This window comes from Spodoptera frugiperda, chromosome 23 (assembly GCF_023101765.2).
Source record: "Spodoptera frugiperda isolate SF20-4 chromosome 23, AGI-APGP_CSIRO_Sfru_2.0, whole genome shotgun sequence".
Taxonomy (NCBI): domain Eukaryota; kingdom Metazoa; phylum Arthropoda; class Insecta; order Lepidoptera; family Noctuidae; genus Spodoptera; species Spodoptera frugiperda.
In genome coordinates, this window is record NC_064234.1 from 4,450,852 (window position 1) to 4,474,420 (window position 23,569).

The window sequence follows — 23,569 nt, forward strand, 5'->3', positions numbered from 1 at the left end:
AAATATTATTGCCAGTATTTGTTTTGTATTTATTTTGTCTTGAGTCATACATTAGTGATAAAATTACAAGTAGACTAGAAAAACAAACGGCTAAACCACAGAGAACCCTGTAATTTACCTGTAATAATGGTATCATTTCAAGGAATATACATGGGTAAAATATATATACTAGTAATGTTTCGTTATAAATATACATTAAAATAACAAATCAAGTACCTACATATATGTATTTTTCTTCACGTAATTTCCCTTGTGAAGTAAGGTATATTGAGCAACAACTACTGTTTCTGTTCTATATATAATTTTATTTTTTCCCTTCACATCAAAAAGCTTTGCTCCACGACCTACCAAGGTTTATTGAAGTAATACAAAGGCATATTGAATATCACTACATTGACTAACTACTTTTGTATTGTCATAATATTTTATATTTTACACTATGTAATTTTTATGTAAGTATGTAAGGGTTAAAATGTAAGATAATATGGCATGATAATGGAATTAGCTGTAACATGTCATATTGTTAGATTTTATAAATAAACAAACTTGGCAGACTTAACACCTTCCGAAGGGTTTGCTTAATAGTGGAGAGTGAGATAGTTTTACAACAGCATCAAGATGCATTGTACTAACTGCATCTACCATCTAACGGGATCTTAAAGAATACTAACGCAAGTCCATCATCGACCATCTGCTGCACTTCAGGTTCGTTCACAATTTCCAGTATCTCAGCATTGTCAGGGTTCCTCTTGATGTCAACGAGCTGCCAGGGGGAGATGAGCCCAAACCTGACGCAGCGCATCACGTCTACCGCATACTGCCTGCGAGCTGACCAATCACCGTACAGCCACCGCACACCAGCCATCAACACTTCTATCTCGCTGAAACACAATTTATTTAATAAGCACAATGAACGAGGATACAAAACTGGGCCATTAGCTTTGATTTATTTATAGGATAGGACGGTAAACGAGCATTAGAGAAGTTACAAATGCGTTGCTTGCCTTTTGAGGGGAAGAAATTTAAGGATTGAGAGGTTTGGGGATCGGGGGACGGGTGTTGAGGGGGTGTTGGGTCCTGTATCTCCACTTGATGAAACATAATATATTGTATTCACAATCAAGGTTTAGCGCTTGACACGTTGCATTGCATTTTGCTCTACACGTTTAAAAAGTAAACTCGGCACTTTTATTTAGCAATGTTGTTTGGCTACCGTCTACATAATAGGATGTCACTCGATATTATATTGTCCAATATATGACTCATTTTCAAAAATTTGATATGCAAATACAATAAAACTTTCACTGCTGTGAAAGTGAAAGGTGTCGCCTGTTTACTTTCGCAAGGAATAATGATATGAGTGTGTATTAGTGCGGATTGACATTACTATCTGCTGTATCTGCAGTAAAAAATAAAGTCCTCAAAGCGAAACCGGTTTCGTTGAGAGATCATCAAACACGATAACACAATGATTACATGAGCATTATTTAAGTGGTCTATATTATTTCAAGTTTATCTACGTACTTATATCTTTAAAGCCAGTAAGGTTACATTTCACTACATGTCTCTCTGTCCCTATGTCCCTTTGTATGCTTAAATCTTTAAAACTTCGCAACGGATTTTGATGCAATTTTTTTTAATAGATACAATGATTCAAGAGGAAGGTAGAATTTATGTATAATATATCACCATGGCACCCATGCGAGGCTGGAGCGGGTCGCTAGTTGTTAATAAACTGTAAAGACATGGTTGAAGGCATGTGAACATTAGGATATATTTTGTCAATAAACACTGTATGTAGGGTGTATCAGAAGTCAATGTTCAACCGACATTGGTACCCTTAGTTCGTACTTGAGGTACAGGGGGCCTACTCTAATTCAACGAAAAACAAAATTTTGTCCGAAACTTCGCAGATTGCATACTACAATTCTATTTATTGCGAACTTTTGTGAACAAAAATGAACGAATAAAATAAAGATAAATAAATAGGTTTTAATATGAAATTAAAAATAAAACGTTATTTCAAGTACTTAATTCTATTAGTAAATCAATAAAACCTACGGCCGAAGATTGAACGCAATTTCGGATTCGAGAACTGGAGTAGGCCCCCAGGTGGTAACAAAGTTACAACAGTTTCGTTTTGTTTGGAGAGCTGGGCAATGAAATATGAAGTGCAATTGCATGTTATCAAGTTAGTTTTATTGATAATCAAGTCACAGAACGAATATTTGTATATCACTCATATCATATGTGGACATGCGACAATGCACGTCTGATTCTTTGAATGAAATGTTATGCTAAACCTGTACTAAGAATCAATGCAAACAGAAAATCATTATGGTTTACAAACATACGATTTGAAGTACACATGTTACTCAGCCGCGTAATAAGAATTTGTAGATCACACAAAGAGTTGTTTCTTGAGGGAATCGAACCCGTTGCCCGTACATTTTATTAATTACTAGCAATCCCGGCGAACTCCGTTTCGCTATTTGCTATAAACCTCACGGAGTCCGAGACCTTTCCAACGAATGCAATACCGTGGAAATCGGTTCGTGCGTTCAGGAGTTATAGCGTCACGAAGGAAAACCCGACTTATTTTTATATTATAGATAAGTAAGCAAGTACATTTTATTTATCAATTTAATGTGCAACACTAACAAGTCGTGATTAATTCAAGTCCGGTACTTATTTAATGATGACATGACATGCAAAAATAAACAAAGATTGCATATCAGATATGGGAACGGTTCTACATCACCTACACGCCAACAGGCGTGACTATGAGTGGAAGTAGGAAAAGTACTAAAGCATATATGTAATACCTATTTTATTTATTATCTTACTATCGTCATAAATACTAAAGTTTGTGAGGATGTATGGATGTTTGTATGTTTATTACTAGAAAAACTATTGGACGGCTGTGGCTGAAAGGTATGCACAGAGATAAATTATAGTCTGGAATAGCAAATGAGGTAAAATTATAATCCTAACTTGGTATAATATTAAATATGCAAGTACAATGTTTATGTGACGTACATAAGCAAGCAATTAACATACACTGATCACGTTCTGTGCCAAGCTAAACATTTATCTTATTAATTTATGTTCTAATGTTCGCTAAATACTAATAACGATGATTACTTATTGTTTTAATTACAACAAATACGTACTACAATACATCAAATCACAGCATTATAATATTGATTACTAGCGATCCGCCCCAGCTTCGCATGGGTGCAATGGTGATATATTGTGCATATATTATACATATAAATCTTCCTCTTGAATCATCCTATCTATTAAAAAAACCGCATCAAAATTCGTTGCGTGGTTTTAAAGATTTAAGCATAGAAAGGGGCATAGGGACAGAGAAAGCGACTTTGTTTTATACTGTGTACTTGTGTAGTGATACCTATTTTTGGGAAACCAACACTAATTTACAAACAATTAGAGTAGGAATTACCTTGTCACAGATATATAATTAGATTTCAGAAATATCATGAGCTCCTCCGGCTCCAAATGTATGAAATCTTTTGAGGCGACCAATGGCAAGAAAAATCTCATCACACGAGGTACCTACAAATAGTATTACGTTAGAAATAACTTCGTATCTATATTTTTTTAATTTGTGTAGGATCACATCACTTTGTTCTTAAAGAGGGTGTGCCAGAGAACAGAATCAACAAAACCAATTATTTTGTGATTTATTGCATTTACCATTAAGTCCATTACAGGCGTCATGCCCTTTTTCCTGGCTTCCCTGAACAGTGCAAAAGCTGTGTCTTCAGAAAAGAGATTTTCATTCACGATGAAAGACCAACATTGGTCTTCTAGGTCTGTAAATAGGAACATTTTAAGATGAACAGTCGCTGTCTATATTAGCAAGGCTGTAACTGAAAATTAGTAAATTAATTACCTTTGATAGCAAGATACTGGGCAGCGTAGAACAGATCTAGGATGTTGTCTCTCTTCAACATTTTGTTACTTTCGACACCGTTAAAAATCATCCATTCGTAAATTGTTTGAAAAGCCTCAGGTGTCACATTTGCCTGGAAAATGCCATTATCACAAATTTATATTATCGTGTCGCTATTTCTATCGCTAAAATACACTAACTGCTTTTTTGTATTCATAATATTGTGTGGTTCAGGTTTCTCTGAGAAAAAAAGTACAAACACATAGGATTAATGGACTTATAAAAAGACTAGCAAACCAGGCGAACTCCGTTTCGCCACCAATTTCCCTGTCTTCTGGCTTTTTTCTTAAATTTTTCCTGTTTTTTTTTGCTATAAACCTCACGGAGCCCGAGACCTTTCCAACGAATGCAAAACCGTGGAAATCGGTTCGTGCATTCTGGAGTTATAGCGTCAGGAAGGAAAACCCGACTTATTTTTATATAATAGATTAAATTAAATTAGTTTAGCCTTACAATAGGTAGTTCAATTTCTCTATGCGGATTCATGTCGAAAAATGAGGAGTAGACTTGCAGCACGATGTAGTGGCAATGGAACTCCTCATCGCCTATATGTATGACGGTGTCCGTGTTTCTGGAATATCATTATCAACTATAATGTTTGACACGAGCTATAGACATACCCTTTCAATCAATAAATATTTCGGCATATCACGAACATTTATCTGATAGCATATTTACTCAAATTCTGTATGCACTTTGTACTTTAAGTTGTTTATTGCGTAGTAAACTCATGTTACGTATGATAACATTATATGATTCTGATTAATTGAATTTCTTTTAGGGGCTTTTTTCATAATAATATTGTGTTATTGAAATAGGTGTTTTTAAAATAATTACATGTAGTTATTGATTCTACGATAAAACTCTTGAAACAGATCTTGTTTCTTCGGGAGCTGTACTCGCATCCAGTCTATGGGTTCCCCCATGGTGTACCCGAGACTACCAAGGTCCTTTCCTTTATCTTCTCGTTCTCTAACTTCGAGTGGTGGTTTCATTTTTCCTGTCCGATCACTCAGCATTACCGGTTTCGTTTGCATATTTGCATTGAGAGTCTCTCTAGGTCCAAATTGGAGTTGTGGTTCCAAGTCCTCTTCTTGTTCCTATTTAGCGAAAAACAAAACATTATTCTGTGATTGCTTGTATTTCTGTGTACCACTAAAAATAGTAATACTAACAAAGTTTTGTGAGATTTCATCATCAGGCTCTCCTCCTGCTTTCCCTTCGATTTTGACTTTAACTTTAGCTTGCGTAGGATCAGCCAACAACACCCCTACCGTGGACGATTGGAATACAACCTTCAAGCAGAAAACATAATCAACATCTCAACATTACAGACATTCACTCAAAAGTGGCGTATGAGTAGTTAGATTACTTGATTCGATTGAACTTTCAAGTTGCCGCTTGGAGTCGACTTAAATGGAAAGGCTGCTCCTTTCTGCATGCCCAAATGATCCGTGCTTTCAACACTGAAATTCATAGAAAACATATAAACAACTTCAAGTTATTTACGTAGCAGTAAATTTCACAAAATATTTACATCTTTTCGTAAACACTTAGCACCTGGAATTGTCTGCACATGACGAAGCATTCGGGTCGGCGTCTTCTCCTTGGTAACTGTTTATGTAATCGACGGCAAACTTGGACGCATACGACTCAGGTGACATTTCTTGTTTTTTCTTCGGCTTTCTGATTATGTTTTAAAGAAATTAATGCAAAGTTTCATATTCTATACAAAAACATATTCTAAATTACTTGGAAAATTATTGTTACTGAAGATAATAAACATGGCATGAGTTATTGAGTTTCTTATGAACTGTAGAACTCTTAGCATTATTATCTATGTAATAATGCTAATATGTAATAAATCAAAGATTGAATGGTAACTATTCTGTTGACTGTTCGGTTGGCGCGGTAGCTGGGCAACCGGCTGCCGCGTATTGTGTAGCGGGTTCGTTTACCGCACGGAGCAACTCTTTGTGCTATCTACAAATTGTTGTTTCGGGTCTGTGTGTCGTGTGTATGTGAACTCGCATGCTTGTAAACGCACCCACGACACAGGAGAAAATCCTAGAGTGGGGGCAAAGTTTTTTTTAAAGTTTATGTTTTTTATGATTTTATTCCCAAAACATCAGCTAGCAGTCGGTTTAGTCACAATTGAATGACTCTGAGTACCGTGATAAGTAACTATGCTAGTTCAAAATCTATTATGTTGAGATTTGAGTTACTTACTTTCCTTTAAAGTTCCACGACATTAATGTGTCGGTATGGTGAGCACAAATGTTTACGTTGGTATCGCCACAGCTGTTGAAATATGATTCTTTGCGTCTATTCCCAGCTTTAACCCTACTCTTGAAATAGTCAAGCGCTGGAAATTTTATTCAGACCTTAATAAACATTGCTTACGAATAGCAAATCATTTTAATTGATAAATAATTGAGGCAAGACTTACGCCCGAATACGGAAATGCTACTCAATTTTAAGTTTCACTTAAATATTGTGCTATCTCTGTCATTTTATAAAGAATTGGTAGGAACAGAACTAGTTTTTGAGAGCCTCTTAAAATTGATTAGCGTTTGGGTATTCGGATATTAATAAGGCTATCTAAACATTATGTCAAATATATATTATGGATGATGGAATACTGCTATAATCGGCACAATCTAACCGGTCAACTGACGTTTGTCATTCTTTATACCGTTATAACTTGTTATGAAATCTAATTCATAATATTAATTCATTACTTCGTTACTCATACATTTTTATTAAGGATATAATTTAAAAGCATCAAAGAAGATCATTATACTTGGGCCATTTCTGAAAGTGCCAAAAAATGTATGATACATTTTATTTTTATTAGGGCTTTTTTCCTAATAGGAACATGACAGCCCCATTATATGATACAAAATATTTATTGCTTTCCAAAAATATTAGGAAAAAATAAAATGATAGTCGATAGTGCTAGAGTGGCTCAGCACGCCGCGGGATGCCGTACTGTGCCATGCCGTGCCGTGCCGGCAGTGGGCGCCGGCCCTAAGAGGCCGCCATTACAATTTCAAACCTTCTGGTTGGTTACCATAGTGATGTTACGCGTCAGTTGTAGGTTTTCAAATCTATCGTAATTTATATTCCTAAAAATCGATTATTTTATTATATTTTATATGCTTGTATCATGAAATATGATACAAGCATATAAAAGCTGACTGCACGATTGGCGCGGTGGCTGGGCAACTGGCTGCCGTGCAATGTGTAGCGGGTTCGATTCCCGCACGGAGCAACTCTTTGTGTGATCCACAAATTGTTGTTTCGGGTCTGGGCGTCATGTGCATGTGAACTTGTATGTTTGTAAACGCACCCACGACACAGGAGTAAATCCTAGTGTGGGGCAAATTAAAAAAAAAATTGAAAGATTTTAAAGTATTGTTTTAATTTAGTATACGATCGATCTTGTGTGTGATATTGTGTAACGGTGTCGATCTTGCGAAAACTTTTTTGTCTTGATGTTATTTATTCGACAATACTCTACGCAGTCTCACGCTATTTCGGAAGTTTTGAAAAATGATTATATTTTCTAATCCAGTGATTACAAACTCAACTTATTTATAATCGATATGAATTAGGAATCGGTCGTAAACAGTAACCGATTTTATTTACCTCTCACTACGTGGCAGCTGTCAGAGTTGACTTCTAAGATTGTGCGGACTATATACATTATTGTCTTTTTGAAAAATGAAAACTCAAAAGAAATCAATACTAACGAATGGGTCACTCACTGAAATCACTTGATTGCGGCGTGAGTTCGGACAAGGAGCTGCTTCTGAATAGTTTTGGCTTAATAGTTATACAATATTGTTCAAATATGCTCCCTGATGGCTTGAACCTTCTTCTCTGGGGTATAACAACGCTGGAGATGAATTAAGATGATCACAAGAGTTATGTGTGATGGAGGGCTATCTGACATAAACTAGCACAGCTGAAAGGCTTGTTTATTACTTGCCATTTTTATCTTTATTTTATGGAAATATGGATTAGCTAATGGCCGAGTCTAGCGATTCATTTGGGTTTTTGCCCACTTTAGGAAAATTCCCTTTTCTCGTAGGTAATTACAGTATTAAGACTAGCACTTCATTAATTCAAGCAGGAAAGTATACATGACTAACATTAGTGTTATAGTCACTTATTTTTCCTTAAAATGACTCGCATCAGTTGCATACAAAACTCAAGGTTTCTTATCATTATAAGGTGCGGTAAACGATAAGGAAAATCGCTATTAAATTCTGTAGGTACCTCACATTAACAACGGTTAAATATGTTACAGCCACTAATTCAACGGAGACAAATGATTCCAAGAACAATAGGTACTTACTCTGGTGAAATATGTCTAAGAGCAGTATTTCTTGCATTTGCCACCACCTCTGTATCATTTATCTGCAGCGAAGCAAACGCAGAACACTGTATTCAAAATTATTCAGAAAAAAGCAACCAAGATGGTAGGACAGAAGTTCGTCTGTTTCACATTAATTTTACTGATCATTGGTGTAAGTGTTTATCTGATATTTCTACTTACTTTTTCTAAACTAATACTTCTTTGCATTTCAAATATACTAAACAAGTAATACAGGAACATGAACCATATTGTAGCTACTAATGTTTTTAAGTTTATTATAAATTCCCAAGACTCCTTTAAAATTTTTGACAGTTGATGTTCATGTCGTTTTAGAAGTCTTGTCAAGCTTGAATATATTCCAAACATTTACATGACAACGGACTGTCATTTTAATATTCACACTCGACCAGCGTATTGACACTCCGCGCGAAACTTCACGGTCGCTTCACCGCGAAGTTTCGCGCCCAAACATATCTTACCAACATAAGGGTGTTTTAATGTTTTTCTTGCTATATGTTACGAAGATGTAATATAGCTAAGTTGTGAAACTATGTGACCGTTTCCACCGATACTAATCTATGTAACTTTTCGAGTAAGATGTGCTATGAAGATGCGCCGTCGCAAAGTAGATGTGCGAGGAAGATGCGCAGCTCGAGTATGCGATGTCTAATGAAGCCATCCATTGCACGCATCTTCCCATATAAAAAACATAGCTTAGCTGAGAGGTAGATGTCAATACCGCCCGACTGCGAATCAGTAGTGCCGCTATTATAGTTTGAAATCATGACTGCAGTGACCAGTCGTAACGACGTGTCGTAGCGACATGAAGCAACAACACGTCGTCCGCTGCTGCCTCATGTCGCCCGCTTCCAACTTGTATCATTATTTATCAAACAGTTGAGCAACCTGCTGCATTCCTATTGCTGTGGAAGGTAGCGTATATATATATAACTAGCAAACTCGGCGTAATCCGTTTTGCCACCAATGATTTTCCCTGTTTTCCTGATTTTCTCTTGAAAATTTTTCTGAAATAAATCGTGGAAATCGGTTCGTGCGTTCTGGAGTTATAGCGTCAGGAAGGAAAGCCCGACTTATTTTTATATTATAGAATAATATCAACATAGCAACCATCATATCAATTAATAAAAAATGTTATTAATAATAATATCTACTTAACTTATCTAGTGATTGCAAGCGCCACAGCTGAGATACAGAAAATGCTCAAATTTATAATAACACAAATGACTCCAAGAACGAAAACAAAATCATAATAATACTTTGGTTTATTACCGAGTCTTAAATTGTATTCACCTACAGGATACATTTTTATAAGGGAGGAAAGTCGTCCAATGACTTCTCCCGTTCTGGGCGAGGCGAGAGGGAGTGTCAGACACTTACTGACCAAAAACCACCCCGTTCCTATTCCTGCTTTTCGAGCCAGAGCCCCGGTGAATCCGCTAGGTAGTCCGTAGCTCCGGATCAGGCATTAGCCCTACTGGCCCCATCTGTGATAGTCTGATGGCTCTTTGAAGCGCGCACGAAACACGGTCTGGATCTGGTCAGATGGCGAGCTTTCCCTTGCTCTCCGTCCGCAGACCCGCACTAACGGCGGCCGGAGATCGTCACGCGATCCCCGACGCCCGGAGTGTGACGACGCACAGTGATTCATCCTGAACATGCTAGCTGGACAAAATTATTTATTGATGTTTTTCGTCTTATATGGCTTTGATGTGACGTTTTATTGCGTAATTCATGCAAAATACCCAAATAAAAGGCGATAGGTAGGTAACTAGGGGTAGGGGGTAGGGGTACGATTTTTAAGAAAACAAAGATTATCAAATAAAGTGTTTAATTAGGAGACGTAAATATATATTCAATAATATAAAACGGGTAACAACATATATTATGGTTCAATTACTAATATCATAGCTACTAATTGCACAACGGGACCTCATTAGGTACCTAAGTTGTATCAAATTGCCTTAAAGTACTTACATTCCTAAAATTATAATTAGTAAATAATAATTAAAGTACATTTCACATTTTATAGTACATTTTACAGTCCTTTTTCTTATTCTACAGCACTATATTCTTCTGAAGAAGAATCTTCAATAGTATAGACAGAACTAACATTCAGACTAGAACTACTCATATTTACTTATATCTATACGTAATATGTGTATATATAATATTTAATAATATCCCATTATAATTATAATTAATTCTAAAACTTAAACATTAGAAAAACATTTAAACCTAAAAAATATCTGAAGCTAGTTCAGGATACACAAAAAAACGACTAGAAGTATTTCCATCATTAGTATTCCCGAATCCAGGCTTTGGTTTATCGACTATTAAACATATTTCCGACTTACACCTATGTTGGATTGGGGCTGAACGCTGTTTCACATTTGCTTTGTCATTTTCATCTCAAAGGTTTCATTTTTTAACTTCAAGCTTATGTGAAGTAATCACTCAGGTCATCAAAGGTTTTAGTAGGACGACCCGGAGTGGATGTTCAGGGTTTGGAGTGGTGGGCAGTCACTTTACACTTGAAATCTTCTGCCAAATAAGTAGAATGGTTGAACAAGAATCGTTCATGATTGCCTCCAGAACTTTTCCATTTTTCAGCAAATTTTGAAGAATTTTCGCTGATATGGTTCCTTAACTCTTTCATAGAATCATCGCTGATACCTTATAGGCCGTGTCTGTTCCTTATATATTGATATAATGCACTGGTACGATATTATTTTGGATGTTTACACCATTCTTCCAAAAACTCAATGTTTGAAATTGTTACTTCGATGTCTAGAAAATCCAATAAAAAACATAGTTGTATTTTTTTGTGAATTTTATGACTACTAAAAATCAAAAGTTAATAGATATAGCTATGATATATAAAAATATCAACCTGGGGGAAAAAGGGGAGAGATAGTTTCTGGTCCATCAAACTTTAAAAACGACGAAAAAATATCAAAATTTTGCAACATTGCACGTTTTGTAAATAGCAGAGAAAAACTATAGGTACTTTAAGTATCAAAATAAAAAGTACATACCTTCAGCTACAAAATCCATAACAATTTTTTTCACAAGTTTAAAATTCACTAGGATATGATGTTTCTCGTTAGAAGCGAAATTGCAACTAGTTGACGCTTTACATACACTTTATTTGTATAACAGCCTTTATTAACTAATCAGTGATTGAAATGTGTGCATAACAATTCTTAGATCTGGGATAGTGGGGATATTGGCTACGTATTTTAATAGTTAGTTCTTGGAAATTCGGAAGTGACTTTTGTCTAGCTAGCATGTTCTAGATGAATCACTGTGCGACGGCTGGGGCGTGAGTAGGTTTGTGTCCTCACGCAACGCACGCCCGTGCCCCGTCTTTTAAGGAGGAAAGGTTAGGTTAGGTGCTTCGTAGAAGGAGGAGACGTCATTCCACTCCCCCTCGCTCCGCACCATGGTCTAAACCAGTGCCGGATGTGAGAGGTCGCCGTCACCGACATTATACATATACATACAGGATTATCTACCAAAGGAAAAATAACGTAACCTCTAAATTCGTCTGAGCGGGGAATAACGCGTTTTTATTTGGTCATAAATATAGTATTTATATTTAACTGGGTATTCCGATAACTTATAAAGTATGATAAGATATCATATAAGATAGTGGCAAAAATTACAAAGTGTATGCATATGCATAGACCGATCTTTTCATAAAAAACTTCGTTGTTTACACAAATGGTAGGAGTAAATATCGGGGCTAATGGACCGAGGTCTAAAATCTAAAATGTATATTTCCATCTTTTGCACGATTCATCTTCCAGACATGTAAATATTTCTTGTCTAATTAAAATACCTAAGTGCATTTATTTTGACTGTTTATTTATTCTCGAACGTTTCAGAGCTGCACCTATGGATTGCCACCTCCTCCATCGAGCACAACCATTGGGCCTCTGATTGCAGGCAATCCAAGAGGTAAACGTGCAGCTGATGCAGTGGCGACCCCTGAAGAAAGGAATGAAGCTATCGCAAGGGCTACGGCTACGGCTACGGCAGTAGGAGGAGCTTCACACGGGCCTATGGAATAATTTTCTAGATAAAGTGTCTTTATCTACATAATATAAATGAAGAAAAATGGCATCAGCAGAATCTTTTCTTACAACTAAATAAATTCTTATTCTTCATTATCAGTTTATTTTTCATCGAATATCACACTTGACAGTATCATAACATGAACAATAATATTATAAATGTGAAAGTTTGTTTGTTTGGACATTTTGTCGTCAATCATAATGAAACTGAACGGATTGAAATGAGAATGAGTTGACTTGGGTGACATGATACTTTTTATCCCTCGGGAACGCGGGTGAAGCCACTAGCAGAAGCTAGTTATAAATAATATCTTCTTTATAATGTAAGATTATGTTGTCAATGCTTCTTAGAATTTCATGATTATTCAATCGAAGTTCATTTTGGACATGCTTAAGACTGATTGTATTTGATATTATTAAATACTAGCTTCCGCCCGCGACTCCGTCCGCGTGGATGTCGGTCTTCGCGTGGATGTTTTATTTCTCCATTTTGAGTAACTCTAACAATGACATCTTATAAATATCTATTGGAGCCAAATACGGCTAGGCCCATAATAATTAAGGATATCCCTCTACTGCTGTTGAGCTAGCGTTCTGTAGAATAAAAGTGAAACATTAAGATTATTTTTTTTCTACAATTTTTTTCAGGATAATAAGTAACTTATTTTATGCCCAAGATAATAAGGTATAATTATACCAAGTTTCATCGAAATCGAACCGTTAGTTTTCACGTGATGTCTGAACATAGATATAGACAGAAAGACAAAAAAAAAATTAATCACATATTCTGGTTTAGTATCGATCTATAATAAAATAAAAGTACCTATGCCTTTACCTACTCAATAGAAACTAAGCGTAATTCATGTATATATTCGGTGTTTCTGTACCGATTTCTATGATTATTTTTTTTATTAAATAGGTAATAATGTTAACATTTTTTAATTAGGGATGAATGAGTGTCATAAACGTAAGAATAGGTAGACAAATATAATCAGAAAGCTTCGAACTGCTAAGCTATCGGGAGTTATACGTGTTATTGTGAGTCAACCATAAAAGATAGACATTTGCTGTCGTGGAATATTTTTTAAACAATTTTAAGGAGAACATTACCGTCATACATGATTTCTGTGTAGCTTTAACCATTAAGGCTGCACACGCGACGGAAACTTAAAAAATGGAGTAAGTTCTCCGGTTTTCCCAACATTTCCCTTCACTGCTCTGCCCCTATTGATCGTAGCGTGATGAAAAGTATACTATAACCTGCCCAGGAGTATGAAGAACAATTGTACCAAGTTTCGTTGAAATCTGTCGAGTAGTTTTTGTTTCTATAAAGAACATACAGACAGACAGACAGACAGACAGACAGACAGACAGACAGACAGACAGACAAAAAATTTTCTGATTGCATTTTTGGCGTCAGTATCGATTACTAATCACCCGCGGATAGTTATTTTGGAAATATATTTCATGTACAGAATTGACCTCTCTACAGATTTATTATAAGTATAGATATAGATTGGCTACAGCAATAATTTCATTAGTCTTTATAACTGTTTGCTTTTACTCCGTCTCTTAATTACGGAAAGAAGTTCGTATTTGGATAGCAGCAGGTATAACAAATATTTTAATAGATAAAAACTACAACGCAATTAAATATTTGTGGCTAACAAAGTTAAATGCGCCATAGGTCAAATTAAAGTTAAACTCGTACGTGTGTACGTATGTAAGTATGTACGTACATACTCGTGGAAGGCAGGATTTGTACGAGTATAATGTGCTCGAAAAAACAAGAAACAGGATAAAAAGCCACACCCTCTTAGGTATTACTTCGCAATTTTTTACAATTATCACTGTTCAAACTGGTTAATGCCATGAAAATAGATAACTTCAACGAATTTGCTAGGTTATCAAGATTCTAATCGGATTTGGTTTAGGACAATTCACTGTCTGTTACAATGTTTGTTGACCTTGAGTATCTGATAGTGAGGAGCTTATGGCTAGCTGTAAATATGGATCAACAGCTTTTGTGTTTACCGCCGAATACCTCCCCTCACTACCTAGGTATTCGCCATTCTTCGACAAATATATGCATGTATGTAGATTGTCAGAATATGAAACAGTATGCCCTTGAAGTAGACGTCCAAACGTTTCAGCTATATGTGCGATTCTATGAGGAATAAAAAATATAGCCCATTGTAGCTTAAGAGCTGGTGAAAAGCTACGTGTATGTATTTGACCAGATCTGGGGTTTTTGTGTGTTGAGGCCCCAATATCTACTATATATCATATGGAGAGTAACCAACCCAGCCCTCGCGCCCGCGTGCTTTTGCCTGATCAGCAGTTAGCAGCGACGCACCCGCGTTATCGGAAGACTAATAGGTATTTTGGAACTTTACGCGCGCGTGCTAATTAAATTTTGTTGTTTTGTTATTGTGATAAAAATAACGAGTATACAGAAAATGTTTCTTTGGGAAAGTTGTTTGTAATCATGAGTACAATCACGTGTTTAAATATCGGTCACTAATTATCAGTCACCTTATATATCAATGGCAGATCTGGTCAAATGCATTTTCTGACCAAAAATTTGTTTTTTTAGCACTACCTAATCGTTAGCTGCATGCCTCTGGGTTTAGTTACTCCCCATATGTTATATATAGTGTAAAAATACAACTGTTTCACCGTGTAAGACCGAAGGTAATCCTCAAAACGCCAGAAACGCGCTTCTAATTCCTCTAATATAGCGGTTGTCAATGGGCTTCGTCGATTGCTTCTGGTGATAGTGGTGATCCGTGTGCTCATGCGTGAATCATGCGAGCAAGTAGCGCCTACTGATAATACTAACATATTTCTTTAAAGTTGTTTGCCGGCTATCTGCACGTACAGTTTTGTCTCGTATCTGGGTGTGAACGAGTGTGTTTCTTTCTTTCTTCCTTTCTTTCTTTCTTTTTACAAAGAATGTGAGTATTGACGTCTGGCTTTCAACATTACTTAAAGGGTTACAGTTATTTTAAAAATTGCAAGGAATAAAACTTGAAGCAGTGGAATTTCAAGTGTATGGTGTTTGTTCATATTTATTATGGAAGTTGGAAGATAATTCTTAAAAAAAAATACATTTTTGTTACATTAACTTTCAGTGTAAACATAAAGTGTTTACACTGACTGTAACAGGTTTTTGATCCTCCTAGTTTAAATAGTGCTTATAGAATTAAAATTCTTTTGGTTTCGCCTTTCAGGGATTGGGGAATTGGGAGGGTTAAGCCTCTAGTAAGCTCTCAAACACAGCAAAATATAATTCAAGCGTTGTTTAACGTCAGTTTTCTGTGAGCTCGTGATATTACTCTAGTCAAGCCTACTGGCGTAAACAGAGAATATCTGCACGAATCCAACAAACAATTTTAAATATATTTTTTTCCTTCTAAGATATATGGCACGGGCAGGACACAAATGTGCTGTGTAATTTGTTTAGTGTATTCATTTTATCTATCGCTGCCTAATACATTTTGGGTTTTAACACATGTTTTGGAAGAGATATCCACTTCATGAGCTGATAAAAATATGTGTACTAATAAATGATAGTAAAGAAAATCATGTTGTGATACACACATATCTATAGTAAAGATCTAGCAAGAAGTAAAAAGATTAGTGTAACTTTATCAGCCTTTATCCTTTTAACTATACACCCAACAAAGTTACTTACGTATGTATATTGTTTGTTATAGAATGGCTGACTCCGATCGTGTTGTGAGCCCCAAGAAGGTAGCTGAAAAGAGCGAAATTGCTGCAATAAAAGCTAAAGACAAGACCTCAGGCGGAGACAACAACAGCATAGAGGAACCAGAACTAGTAAAACAAGCGATACACACTTCATTACACACATTTTCAATGGTCCAAGTTCCCCATAACTGTCCTAAAAACAAGCAGATGGCAAGTGACGGTGTCTGCCGCGAAGTAGTGTAAGGCAGTATTTAGTACGTACGTATGTAAGGCGCGTCAGTAATTATACTACTGTTCGACGAATACGACGATTCTTTTGAGTTCAATGTATCCTGTAAAAGAACCCTTAGTCTTAAAGAACCTATTCATATTTTTAACTGACAAATGTTGCACTCCTTTAGATCAGATAACGTAATCACATGACGTTGTAACAGTATTGTTGGGTTGATTGTGTTTCTTAATTTAATCGTATGTGTAGGTACCTATATTGTATGCACTGTGTTTTTGTAAACAAATAAATGTTAATGATTTGAGTACTTATACTTGTGTTTTAATACGAATATAACGATACGATTACGCGTCGCAACCAATTTTGTGTATCATCATAATCATCTAAAGAACTATTTAACTAGGTAATGGCTGGATAATGGGTTTACATTAATATTGACCCCGTGCGAGATATGTTATGCGTAGGTGTTAGTCATGTTTGAACTGTTATAAGTAGGATTTTCGGAGAGGATCTTTAATTGTCTCATTAAAAATATTTTTGCTTTAGCATCCACGCTGTGTCCCCACATGATGATACCGTATCGTAGCCATGCATATGCATAAGCACAGTATGCAGAATTGCAGATAGGGCACATTATGTGTTAGTGTTGGTTTTGAGTACTTTTAGTCCGTATGAGAATTGTGACAGTTTTACTTCGGTGGCGTCTACATGTTTTTCCAATTTAAGTGAGAGTCTAGTGTTATACCTAATAGTTTAAATTCTTCTACTTCTTCTATTTTAAAGTTGTTAGTTATATTGTTAAGGTTTACTTTTTTCTTTTGGTATGGTCTGAATTAGATTATTTTTGTTTTCTTATTATTAACTTCCAGGTTCGATAATTTGAGAATTATACTCTTGATTATTTGCAGAACTTCTAAAGAGAATGGAGATGTCATCCGCGAAGAGCACACATAGATGGTATTTTCGGCAAGAAAGAGTATACAGCCTATCACGTTGCCTTGTGGTATTGACCAGTTGGTAGTTAAGGTATCCGACAGGATACCTAACCCCACTATCTTTTAAAATTTACTTATACTTTGAGATCGGTGAAACTACGTATGATAGGTTTTATCCCGGAATTCTCACGGGAATGGGAACTATGCGCTAAAATCCTGGGCTCTCTATCTTAAACACGACTGTACAATATTCCATGCAGACGAAGTCGCGAGCAAAAGCTAGTACATATACTTAGTCTGGCCATAAATACTGTTACACTTAAAAATAAAAAAAATATTACATTTGAATTTGGAATCTGTCATTTTTATACGATTTTGTTAATAAAATTGTGTTTTCTCAATTTGGCGCCAATACATTGTACAATATTTTGCGATATTAAAATGGAGTGGGGCGATAAAGAGAACCGAATCGCTGTGATTGCATTACACAAAGTAGGTATGGAGACAAATGTAATTTTTAAAACTCTCCATACACTTGGTATTAGTAAAATGTTTGTGTACGGGGCTATTAATAGGTACAATGAGTCTTCTTCTGTTTGTGACAGAAAAAAATCTGGCCGGCCACGTAGTGTTCGTACCAAAAAGGTGGTCAAGCAGTAAGGGAAAGAATTCGAAGAAATCCTGTCCGAAAGCAAAATATTTCATCTCGGGAAATGAAGATAGCACCTAGAACAATGTCGCGTATTTTAAGAGATACTTAAGACTTAGGACTTGCAGCCTATAAGAGACGCACTGGTCATTTCTTAACTGATAATTTAAAGAAGAATAGGGTGGTAAAATCGAAACAACTACTGAAGCTGAAGATTTATAGATAAGATTTTTTTTTTAAATTGAGCAACATTTTAACAAACTAAATGACTGTATTTATGCTCAAAGCTCTAAGGAAGCTTTCCAATTAATCGACAGAGTGCAACGTGGACATTATCCGACTTCAGTGATGGTTTGGTGGGGTGTTAGCTAGGAAGGAGTGACTGAGCCATATTTTTGTGAATAAGGTATTAAAACATCGGCACAAGTGTATCAAGATACCATTCTTGAGAAGGTAGTTACACATGCATCACAACAAGTAAAAAGTAGATGTACGTCTACGAACATGTGGTCGAATCATTTCACCTGACTGATGTGACTTGGATGAAATAATGCTCAGGTGAAATAAGAACACCAATAAGTGCGAAAAACTCTCCAGTGTATCGGTGAATCACGGCGGTGTCTACTGATAATGCCTAATGCATACCATATTTGTTTAAAACTGCTTTCCGGTGGACTGCTCGTACAGTTCTGTTTTGTACTTAGGTGTGAACGAGTGTGTTAACTTACTGACTAACTTATCCTCGGATTTCTATACTAATTGATACGAGTATTAATGTGAGTATTGATGTCTGGCTTTTAAAATTACTCATAATCGTATAAGTTCAGGGATTTTATATCTTTGCAATTCCCAAACGAAACGGTTCTTTCAAGAAATAAAACTTTAATCATTCTTATGTGTTCGTTGTTCAATAACATTTATTACTTTGAAGGAAAATAGTTAAAGTTTTATTTAACCGTTCTTAAATTTTTTGGTATTCATACAAACAGAAAATACCGTTCGGTTCAGTTTTCTTTATAGATGACCTGACTTTCGGGATATAAGATCGTGAGTTTTTGTTTCATCTTTATATTATTTTTATGGCGTGATGTGGCAAACGACCAGATGGATCTCCTGTTAGCAATCAGTGCCATCGATGGCTACCACAAGAGCAGTTGCGTTACCATGGCATGTTGGGAGGGTTAGGCATCTAGTACCTAAGTTCATATACATAGTAAAATACAATTCAAGCGTTGTTTAACGTCAGTTTTCTTTGAGGTTGTGGTATTACTCTAGCCAAGCCTACTGGTTCTGTCATGTAAACAGAGAACATATGCACACTCAGATTTGCAGTAAAGACTGTTATATTATTTAACAAAAATGACGCTGAAGTATAATGTTTATTAAATCCTTCAAAGGGTATGGCATGGGCAGGACACAATATGTGCTGTGTAATTTGTTTAGTGTGTGTAGTAATAACAATTACAAAACAAAAAAGTGCAAATATAAAATAAATACGACTATACAAATATTATAAATTGACACAACCGGCCAAGTGCGAGTCGGACTCGCCCATGAAGGGTTCCGTAGCAGCAAGTAGATGACATAATAAAAAAAAAGTTGTAAAATAACTTGGTTTTACATAGTGTTTGTATGAACGACAAAGTTATATTTGCGGTTTTTGAAAATGTTTTATTTCTTAAAAACTAATAATGATATCTCGTTCAAACCAATTTTCGTTGTTAGTTTCTATTGAAATCTACAGCATATATTTTTTTCAGTTTTCTCACTCTCTTAGTTTAAAAGTTAGAGGGGGGGGGGGACACTCATTTTTTCACTTTGGAAGCGTCTAACTTTCAAACGATTGATTTTGACGAAAATTGGTTTTAGGAACCTTAATGTCTTTTTTTAAAGACCTATCCATAGATATCCATCACGGATATGAAAGCTGAAAAAAATTTTTTTTTGAATCAGTTCCATGTATGGAGTGCCCCCCTTTAATTTTTAAATTTATTAATTTTTATTCAAAATTCGAATAGCGGTTATCGAAATACACCATCCTACAAAGTTTCAACTATGTAGGCCTAACAGTTTCGGAAATAAACTGCTGTGACATACGGACGGACGGACGGACGGACGACGGACGGACAGACAGACAGACATGACGAATCTATAAGAGTTCCGTTTTTTACCATTTGGCTACGGAACCCTAAAAAAGTAGATCAATAAATTAATCGATTACTTGACAGAATGCAGAAATATAGGTACATGAATTATTTTTACTGGATGTGGCATTGATGACATGGTTTGTAATGAAAGTTTTGTTTATATTTATGTATTCAATATTCGATTTAAACTATTTTAGTATTTACTTTTACGTTGTGGGAAGTAAACACTACTTTTTAAATATAGGTAATTGTAAGTATTCATCTATTATATAAAAATAAGTCGGGTTTTCCTTCCTGACGCTATAACTCGAGAACGCATGAGCCGATTTCCACGGTTTTCCATTCGTTGGAAAGGTCTCAGGCTCCATGAGGTTTATAGCAAAGAAAATTAAAAAAAAAAATTAAAGAAATGCAGGAAAACAGGGAAAATCCTTGGTGGCGAAACGGAGTTCGCCTGGTTTGCTAGTCATTTATAGTTATTAATTGTGTAAACTTTAAGTAACTTTTTGAACTGCGCGTAACTTTTTTCTTTTTTATCACTGATGGTAATTTATTGTATATATTAATAACACCTTCGAATACCAGACTTTTCTTTCCAAGGTTAGTTCTAGCAGGACGGGTTACTAAGTAACTCGCACGTCTGAGATTAATTTTACGTGATTATAATAAAATAATAAATTATAGCCTTTTATACCTAAACATAGGGCTATAAGAAGTCCTTAAGTTCGGTGTGTCTTTTGACAAAGGCCTCCTCCAATTCCAATGGATCCTATCTCTCGCCACTCTCAGCCAGAAAGGTCCCGCTGTCTGTTTCAAGTCATCTTCCCATCTCCTGACTTGACGACCTCTACTTCTCCTGCCTTCTCTTGGTTGCCAAAGGGTGACTTGCTTGCTCCATTTGTTAATGGGATGGCGTATCGTATGTCCAGTCCATCTCCATTTTTGAATGTCTAACCGGGTAAGAATGTATGTGAGTTTTGTTTTTGTTCTTATATCTATGTTCCTGACTCGGTCTTAATTTTTATCCCTAGCATGCTTCTTTCTATGTTGTGTGATGTTACTGTGATGATGATGTTACATACGTAAGAACTGGGAGAATACAAGTATCAAATGTTTTCTTTTTGATGTGATTGCCTAGGTCTTTGTTTTTCATTATTTCCTTCAGTGACCAATATTTTCTCCATCCCTGGGCTACTCGCTTGTTGATTTCTTTTGTCATTGTTTGATTGTTGTTTTGTTAAAAAAGTTAAGTTTGGATGAATTTCCTTATTTACTGTTTTACGTATTAAGTTACAGGTGTAGTATATGTATGTTTGTTTTATATTCATTGTTTTTGTGTTTTCAAGTAACTTTTTTGTAGGTGTCCGAAATTGATGGTTAAATAAGGTTTTAATATAAAAATTATAAAAATATTATGTGCATTAATACTAAATAAAATCATGTTGTGATACACATATCTAGTAAAGATGTAGCAAGAAGTAAAAAGATTAGTGTTTTATCAGCCTTTATCCTTTTAACTATACATCCAACAAAGTTACTTACGTATGTGTATTGTTTGTTATAGAATGGCTGACTCCGATCGTGTTGTGTACCTCAAGAAGGTGGCTAAACCCAAAAAGAACGATATTGCTGCAGTAACAGCTGAAGATAAGACCTCAGATGGAGACAACAACAGTATAGAGGAACCAGTAGTAGTAAAACAAGCGATACAAGTCGGGGATGCAATGATCGAAGCTCGCCCTAACAAAAACACGTAATCAAACGTAACCTTATCTATACTAATATTTACTTACTTACTAATATTATAAAGTTGAAGAGTTTGTTTGTTTGTTTGAACGCGCTAATCTCCGGAACTACGGGTCCGATTTGAATAATTCTTTTTGTGTTGGATAGCGCATTTATCGACGAAGGTTATAAGCTATAAAACATCACGCTACGATTAATAGGAACCGAGTAGAGCGGGTGAAATCGCGCGGAAGTAGCTAGTTTATTATATCTTTAATTGACAAATGTTGCCCCCAATTATTTATGTGTGCACCCAGCCTCTAATTATTCTTAAGTGGATTTTTATTATCAGCGATATTTTGTTTCCTCTCAGCCCTAAAGAACAGTTGCTAGAAAAACCGACCATACTATTTACAGCCTATGATTGGGTACGTTACCCCTCTTTTGATGTATGGTGTTATGTTCTGGGGCAACTCTGCAGATTAAAATAAGACATAAAATTCCTTACTCAAAATATCAAATAATAATAATATTATTTAATATAAAATAAAGTAAATACCTTTAGACAAATCTTATTATTTAGTAAAGTAATTTCTTGATGATAAACCTGTTAATCTAAATGTTGAATTTTTATTTTGACATTGTTCATTAAGTATGAAATACAATATTAATTAATATATGAAATTTTGTGTCAAGTGACTATTTCTGCTCTTTGGTATGAATGTTTTTCATTTGTATGTTTTCCATTAATATTAAGATTAATAACTGAATGTATTCAATAATGAATGTTATTATTGTAAGTTTGACATATCTCGTAATTGTATGGACTACTATTATTTTCTTATTTGCGTGGCGTGAGCCTGATTATGGCGATTTATAATTTTATTTTTAAGAACATCTTGTTAGCTCTCCCACAGCCTGCAAATAAAGAATTTGAATTTATTTAATAAACTCTCCGTCTAATTTGTATGTGGTTTAACTTTATTCATTATTTGTGTTTAAGTAGTTATTAAGCGCTTGATGCCTGCAAAGTTCTACTGACAAATACTTTGCAAATTATGGCAAATACTTGCAATTACCTAATCACATATTATCTTAAATAAATAAATCTAAAATCTTTGTTTCTTTTATTCACTAAGTATATACATACATAACTTCACGCCTGTCCCTCATGGGGGTAGGCAGACACAATAGACCGCCAAATCACAAATACTTACCTTTGAATTTAAATATGCCTATTCAATAATAAAAAAACTATTGACTTTAAAGGTTTGTTCGACTGGACCAAAATTGATTTTCCAAGCTAGGGGACGGTACTGAGCAAGGTTTGCCTGTCTCTTCTAGGAAAATCCACTCTGCTCCCCCGGGGCGGAGTGTAAACTGTGTTTAGGGGACGAGTTAACACCAATGAGCTATTATTTTTTTAGGGGCTGAGGCTCCGAGACTGCATTTAACGAGTAGTGCCGGGTGGGTTAGTAGTGATTTCTGCTTAAATTAATATTGTTAATGTTGTGATATCTTTTCGATCGTAGCAATTGGCCTTCCATACTCTCTATCTACCCCCACGGTAGAGCCGTGTGATTATGTAAGTATGAAATATCTTTTCCTAGAATGACTAAGATTTAATAAAAAATAATCTACAATTACCTGTTGAAACAGTTTTCGGTTAAACTAAATATATATAACTAAAAGGTGACTGCCTAACTGACT

The 23,569-nt window shown here is 35.5% G+C and overlaps 1 protein-coding gene and 2 long non-coding RNA genes across 10 annotated transcripts in view; 2 read left to right on the forward strand and 1 right to left on the reverse strand.

Moving 5' to 3' along the window:
• The window catches only part of LOC118266932 (uncharacterized), a 28,276-nt gene extending 18,263 nt beyond the window's left edge, over window positions 1-10,013 (reverse strand). For 5 of the 8 annotated variants that reach the window (XM_050702917.1, XM_050702916.1, XM_050702915.1 and 2 more), the window contains exons 1-13: window positions 8,544-10,013; window positions 8,343-8,404; window positions 7,750-7,880; window positions 6,209-6,344; window positions 5,540-5,665; window positions 5,352-5,445; window positions 5,155-5,274; window positions 4,817-5,079; window positions 4,433-4,550; window positions 3,920-4,052; window positions 3,721-3,839; window positions 3,467-3,579; window positions 672-881 (exon numbers count right to left, since the gene is read on the reverse strand). In XM_050702917.1, coding sequence (XP_050558874.1) covers window positions 672-881; window positions 3,467-3,579; window positions 3,721-3,839; window positions 3,920-4,052; window positions 4,433-4,550; window positions 4,817-5,079; window positions 5,155-5,274; window positions 5,352-5,445; window positions 5,540-5,665; window positions 6,209-6,344; window positions 7,750-7,880; window positions 8,343-8,404; window positions 8,544-8,729 — 1,811 coding nt within the window. In that variant the 5' untranslated portion in view covers window positions 8,730-10,013. Of the gene's footprint in view, window positions 1-671; window positions 882-3,466; window positions 3,580-3,720; window positions 3,840-3,919; window positions 4,053-4,432; window positions 4,551-4,816; window positions 5,080-5,154; window positions 5,275-5,351; window positions 5,446-5,539; window positions 5,666-6,208; window positions 6,345-7,734; window positions 7,881-8,342; window positions 8,405-8,543 lie in introns of all 8 variants that reach the window. The other 3 variants (XM_050702921.1, XM_050702920.1, XM_050702919.1) reach the window with 3 other exon arrangements.
• LOC118266933 (uncharacterized) lies at window positions 8,348-12,556 on the forward strand. Its single transcript, XR_004782909.2, has 2 exons — window positions 8,348-8,514; window positions 12,272-12,556. It is a non-coding gene; the product is annotated as an uncharacterized LOC118266933 (long non-coding RNA).
• Window positions 12,557-15,249: 2,693 nt separating this feature from the next.
• LOC118266641 (uncharacterized) overlaps window positions 15,250-23,569 on the forward strand; it is a 43,707-nt gene continuing 35,387 nt past the window's right edge. Inside the window, exons 1-2 of the long non-coding RNA XR_007706808.1 lie at window positions 15,250-15,417; window positions 16,180-18,763. This is a non-coding gene — a long non-coding RNA (uncharacterized LOC118266641). The remainder of the gene's footprint in view (window positions 15,418-16,179; window positions 18,764-23,569) is intronic.